General features: G+C 50.0%; 1 protein-coding gene across 1 annotated transcript in view; it reads left to right on the forward strand.

The window, feature by feature from the left end:
* LOC102034966 (alpha-2-macroglobulin) overlaps positions 1-5,432 on the forward strand; it is a 42,445-nt gene extending 37,013 nt beyond the window's left edge. The window contains exons 30-36 of the mRNA XM_031062276.1: positions 146-364; positions 716-843; positions 1,193-1,283; positions 1,859-1,933; positions 2,140-2,242; positions 2,815-2,856; positions 4,300-5,432. Coding sequence (XP_030918136.1) covers positions 146-364; positions 716-843; positions 1,193-1,283; positions 1,859-1,933; positions 2,140-2,242; positions 2,815-2,856; positions 4,300-4,325 — 684 coding nt within the window. The 3' untranslated portion in view covers positions 4,326-5,432. The remainder of the gene's footprint in view (positions 1-145; positions 365-715; positions 844-1,192; positions 1,284-1,858; positions 1,934-2,139; positions 2,243-2,814; positions 2,857-4,299) is intronic.
* Positions 5,433-6,470: the final 1,038 nt, after the last annotated feature.

Below are 6,470 nucleotides of genomic sequence, written 5' to 3' on the forward strand. Positions count from 1 at the left end.
TTTCCCTCTGTCTTTCCTTCTTAACACTTTTGGAGAAAGTGAGGATGGAGGGGGGGCTGCCAGCTGGCAGACAGGGCAGGCTGTAGGAGGACAGGCTACAGAGGAAAGGCTCATTGCATCCCCTGCCGGGACTCGTCTCTTTCAGGACACAGTGGTGGCTCTCCAAGCCTTGTCCCTGTATGGAGCTGCCACCTATGCCAAGAGCGGGGCAGCTTCCAAGGTGGCCCTGCAATCTGGAGGGGACTTCCAGCAAGACTTCCAAGTGGATCCCAGCAACCGGCTGCTGCTCCAGCGCGTGCCCCTTCCCCAGGTGCCAGGGGAGTACGGCGTGGAGGTGTCTGGTGAAGGATGCGTCTACCTGCAGGTGAGGCTGATGGGGACAGCTGGCATCCTGGAGGGGAGCCCCTGGCCAGGCTGGAGAGCACAGAATCATAGGATCATCCAGGCTGGAAAACACCCTGAGATCATTGAATCCTTCCCTTGAGGCAGAGGAGAGTAAAGAACAGGAGAAGGGAGAAGCAGAAGGCTGTGGGTAAAGGGCAGAGGATAGAAAGAGTAGAGGAATGTGGAAGAGAGAGTGGGACTGAAGGAGGGCAGTGTCTGCAGTGTGGAGGAGCTGTGAGAAGTGGGGAGGCTGGGTGTGAGAGGGTCCCCTGTCTCCCACGTGGAGCACACACTCACAGACACTCACCCAGAGCTGCTGGCTGTCCCCTAGACCAGCCTGAGGTACAACGTGCAGCCCACGCAGGAGGAGGCGCCCTTCATGCTTCATGTGCACACAGTCCCAGAGGCCTGCGGGGACTCCACGGCTCACAAGGTCTTTGACATTGCCATAAATGTCAGGTAAGTCTGAATTCCGGTCTGAGCCTTCCTCTTGAGCCCTGGGAGCTGGGGGGGGTCTGGTTGTCCCCAGGGTGAGACAGTCTGAGAGTGCAGCACATTCCTGGGAAGGTGGGCAGGGGGCGGCTGTTCTGTGAGGAGAGGCTCTGGAGGAAGGACTTGTGCTGCTGTGTGGGCAGCCCAGGGCTGGGCTAGTGGGAGGCTGTGCAGATGACTAGGAGAAGCTAGCATAGGTGGAGAGGAAGGTGCTGGACTGCCAGGACTCAGTGTTGTGCCAAGGGTTATGGAAAAGCTGGAAGCGTGCCCAGCTCTGAGTTGATGTGCACTGGATCTTTGTTGCTTGGTTCCTCAGTTACACAGGGGAGCGCAATGTCTCCAACATGGTGATTGTTGATGTGAAGATGCTGTCAGGATTTGTCCCCTTGAAGTCCTCAGTGGGGAAGGTATGGTGCTGTGTGAAGCATTTCTTTGAGTAAATCTGTCTTTAATATGGGGCATCAATTTCTTTAAATAAAGTAGCATTTATTTTTTTTCCTGGTATCTTCTCCACTCTTAGACCTGTCCATCTTTTCCTCCAGGTCTCTTCCATCCCTCAGCTCTAGAGTAAGGGTGTATAAGAGATGCCAGTAGCAGCATTCCCTTCCCACTCCTCAAGTTCTTGTAGTAGCTTGCAATTATATGTGCTGTTTAGCCCCAAAGCAAAAGATGGAAGGAGACCATCAGGTCTAATATCAGGGACTCAGGATCCTTGGGAGATATGTGACAGCCATGGCAATGCTGGTCCCTCATCCAATTTTTGTGTCAAGAAGGTGAAAGAGCCTGAGATGGTGGGAGCAGGGGGAAGTCTTAGTTTGTGGGGCTTCATAGAAGAGTGTTTGACAAGTCCCCTGGGACGTACACTTCCTGTGCTTTACTTCTCAGCACCTACATGGTGAGATTTTAGTGGTGGGGAGAAATTGAGGAAGATTGACTAACTTCCCTTCAGAACATCAACCTCCTCCATATCTCCTTTTCCCAGCTCTCTAACACGCGGCTTCACCAGATCCAGCGAACAGAAGTGAACACAAACCACGTTTTGCTGTACATCGAGCAGGTGAGAACCAACCCTGGGCTGCCATGGGGCACACGCTGAGCTCTGCAGCGCAATGGCAGTAGCACAAAATGGAGATGGAGAGCACTGCTAACATCCCCCGAGCACAGGTGGCCAGGGAGAGCGCGGGAGCCTGGGCTCAGTGCAGAGGCACCGGGGAGCCCCTGCAGTGCAGAGCCCCCCTGAGCCTCTACTGCTTCCGTTCCCAGCTGGGCAGGGACACCCTCAGCTTCTCCTTCACGGTGGAGCGGGACATCCCCGTGCGGGGCCTGAAGCCAGCCCAGGTGAAGGTCTATGACTACTACGAGACAGGTGAGTGCCAGCAGTGCCCGTGGCAGCGAGGCTGGGCAGGGGACACGTGGAGGGGCACGGGAGCTGTGGGGACCTGCAGCTGCCCCAGCCTGGCACTGCCACCCCAGCCCTGCCCTGAGCTCTGGGAGGGCAGAGGGACTGGGGTCGAGCCATCCATGCTGGGGGTCCCGTGTTCATTTCTGGCCCTGCAGTGTGGCCCTGCCTGTGCTTCCAGGCAGACCTGCTGCTCCTTGTGCCTCTGCTGTCCTGGCTGCTGTGCCAGGGTGGCAGTGACAGAGCTCTTTGTGCCCACCTCAGCCCAGTGTGCTGGGAGCAGGTGTCTGAGCAGCCCTTGGCTGCACTGGCAAGGAGACCTGCTGGAGCTGCCTGTGTGGGTGGCTCTGCCTTGCTGCCACTGCCCCAGACAGGGCTGGCACTGGGGCTGCCCGCACCCCAACTGGCATCTCTGGGGGAAACTGGACATGCTGGCACTGGCCTGCTCTGGGGGTCTGGGAAAAGCATCTCTGTGGCACCATCCCTCTGCCTGCAGTGCCAGGGGTCATGACACCTCTCCTTTCCCTTGTGTTTTCCAGATGAGTTTGCCACACAGGAATACAGTGCTCCCTGCGCTACAGGTAGGGTACTGCTTCCTTTACTGCTCTCTGCATCTTCTTCATTATATTTTTGGTCTTCCAGCCAGCACTTGTCTCTTCCTATTTGAATTTGGATGATATTGGCCCAACTTACAGGCACAGATCTTGTGTGTAAAACAAAGAGCATGGGTGTTACAGAGATAGCAAGTTTGCCTTTGGCTGCTACTGTCTGGAGGAACAGCTGCTTCCTGCTAAGGTTCCTGCTGCCCCAGGGCCTCTCAGGAGACTGCTGTGCCCCATAACCCTGGGCAGGCAGCCCTCAGTATTGACTTGGAGTCTGAGCTGTCAGGACAGAGCATTGTCATCTTTGGGGGATTTTCTGCAGTGCAAGGCCATGTGAATTTGGCTTAGGAGCAAGGGTAATTTAGGAGCTTCTGTAAAAAACTCTGACCAAGGTTATTTCCCCTGTCCTATATGAAGTCTTCCAATATGAAGACTGGCAGGTCTTGCTTTCCATCAATTGCCCAGTTTCAGGTGTTTGTAATATGCAGGCTTCTGGAAAGCAGAGTTCCTGGGAAATGGGTTTTCACAGGACCTGACTGTGACACCTGAGAACAGATTTGGGAAAAGTGATTTGGACTTGAGAAGGCAAAAGCTTTGCCTTCTGCTGGTAGTAAATGGCGACATTTATCTCCTTTAGCCTTTCTAACTGAAAAAGTAGAAGGGTCTGAACTGTCACACTTCTATTCCATAGTGCTTGTTAATCTGGGCTGTGTCCATAGGTACAGCTGTTTTCTGCTGATTCTGGACCTACAGCCTCCTTTCATGGAAAAATGTGCATAAGTCCAAACATTGAGTGGACAGTAAAACATTTCCAAAGGGTATTTTGGTGTGGTCTGGTTGTCCAGTGTAAGACTCACGGGGAGACCTTAGATTTTAGGCTATTTTTCCCCAGTTCTGTTAAAAGGCAGAGATTTTATCTTCCTTGGAAAGGGGGATGGGAAATTGCCACTTAAGAGGCTTGTCCACTAGTCTAAATGTACAGAGGTGGCCTGCACTGACTAGAAGGCACATCTCAGTTGCCAAGCTTCCTTCCCTGCCCTATATAGTAAAGCAATAGAGTGCAGTAGTTTTATTCCACTCTTTGAAGAGAAATAAACAGAACATGTTTCACTGCTACACCAGCCAGCTTGTCCTGTTTGCACCGTGCACATCTCAGTTGTGACAAATCCCACTCTGCTTATCTCTCCCAGTGGGTCAGGGAGAATTTCAGCCCTCTCTCAATCTCACACTGCCTTGAAGGGGACACAAGTAGTGAGTGCTGTGGGTCACCCTCCACCCTGGTAAAACAGCAACTCTCTCCTGTAGTGTGCTCCACACAAAACCTGGCTTCCACATCTTGCTCCCTCTGTCTCTCAGCCTTAGAAAGCAGATGGACATATCTCTCTGACTCCTGTTCCCTGCCATCTTCTTTTATCCTTGCAGAGGAAGCAGACCAGGGAAATGATTGAAGAACACTCCCAGATGCTGGAACCTGCCTGCCTCACCACCACCACCACAGCATGACATTAATAATGCCTGCATGGAATGGAAAGTGAACTTTACAAATAAATTAACTGTACTCACCAATGATTTTTGAACAATTTGTTCTCCATTCTGATTTTTCCTGCTCATCTTTCAGTCACAGCTTTAATCTCCCTTGCTTCTTAGGTTAAAGAGTAACCCATCTAACAATGCCTGTGTGCAGGGAAATAAGGCTAACAAGTGAGGGGGGAAAAGAAAGAAGACAGAATGATCTAAGTGGGGGTCAGCCTTTCTAATGTATCTGTCTCTGTGTTATGTTGTCTGAACTTATCATCTGAGATAGAGTCTAACCAATGGGGAAGGATAGGTAGTTCTTGGAACCACTTCTCTCCCCTGGCTTACAAACCATATCCTCAATTGAATTGGTCTCTGCAGAGGCCTGTCCATGTGTCCCACCATTAGGCGGCCTGGAAGATCAACTAATGTTACCTGAAATTCAGCCTCTGTGACCTTCCCTGTAGACACCCCTTCTGGGATGGTTTCTTGTTTGTAGAAGAGTGGGAGGAGACAGAGTCTGCCCTCTTCAATGATTAGAGAGTGCCAGGGGGGCAGGAGGGATGTGTGCATGCATCGTGCCTTCAGCTGCTGCCTTACAATGGCTTGTTCTCCAGTTGAAGCTTGAGCCTTCTTGCGGAAGTTTCCATTATCTCATGTCTGCTACTTCTGGGAGATTCCCAAGGAGAAGCTAGTGGCATTTGCCACTAACCTACCTGCCTATGTCTAGTTTAAATGGTACATTCATTTAAATCACATAGCTGCTTTGATGAAACTGTCCATAGGCCTCTTAGACACCCCCAGGAATGATCCCCCTTTCTTCGTTTTGTCTCATGAATTTGTGGGTTTAACTTCTGAATGCAAAAAATCTTAGGTGCCTGTTTATTCTCATTAAATACTTACTGTTAGGTATCATGGCATGTTGTGCATCCAAAGTATGCTCAGTTGGCTGTTTCGTCCAATTTTTTGGTTTAGTGTACCTGCACAAACAGTGTCATTGAGAACAAATAAAATTCTTCATCTATTTTGCTAGATATTAATATTATGTCACTTTGTCTTCTGTTATGTTTGGGGTTTACACACTCAAGGCCTTTTGACACCTCATATTCAGAGGAGACTGTGGAATGAACCAGCTTCAGTGACAGCTGAGCAAGATTTACAATCCAGTTAAACTGCATTTTTTTTTGAATTAGAAATAATATAGACATCTATTTTTTCTACCATGAGGCAATTGCTTTTCCAGAGAAAGGAGGGTCTGTATTTGTGAAATAAGCTACATGAGGGACTCCTATAGGTGTATTTGCTTAAGCCTACATTGGCAGGGTGAAAGGCATCTCTGCACGTAGAAACATGTAAGTAAAACACATGCAGAGGCAGTCAGACTCAGTTCAGTGTGGCTTACTTACACATTACCTACATGTATGTAAGCCACACATTGAACTGAGGCTGACTGCCTCTGCATCCATGTGAGACATCTAGAAACCATTTGGAAAATGTACATGAAAAATGTTTAGCCCAAATTACGAGACATGAAGCCAGGTCCTCCCCATTGAAATCTGCTGAAGCATTGTAAGCCTAGTTGTGAAGGAGAAGAAAAATAATATTAAAATTACTCAGACAACCCAGAGGATATCTATGGACCTCCACTGAGGGTAAGATGATAAAGTTCTTATGAAAAATGCAAGTGGTTCTCGGTTGAATTTTTGCCTAAGATTATCTTGAGAGCCATCATATGTCACACACAGGAGAACCAGGTGATCAGACCCAGCTAGCAGAGATTTAGGAAAGGCAGGTCCTGCTTGACGAGTCTGATCTCCTTCTATGACAAGGTGACCCACTCAATGGATAAGGGAAAGGCCATGGATGTAGGTTACCCAGACTTCAGCAAAGCCTTTGACACAATTTCCCACAGCATTCTCCTGGAGAAACCGGACTGCCCATTGCTTGTACAGCATTGACTGCTGGGTAAAAAGCTGTCTGGATAGGCAGGCCCAGGGAGAGGTGGTGAATGGAGCTACAGAATCCAGCTGGTCACTAGTGGGGTCCCCAGGGCTCAGTGTTGGGGCCACTCCTGCTGA

Source organism: Geospiza fortis, unplaced genomic scaffold (genome assembly GCF_000277835.1).
Source record: "Geospiza fortis unplaced genomic scaffold, GeoFor_1.0 scaffold286, whole genome shotgun sequence".
Taxonomy (NCBI): Eukaryota; Metazoa; Chordata; class Aves; order Passeriformes; family Thraupidae; genus Geospiza; species Geospiza fortis.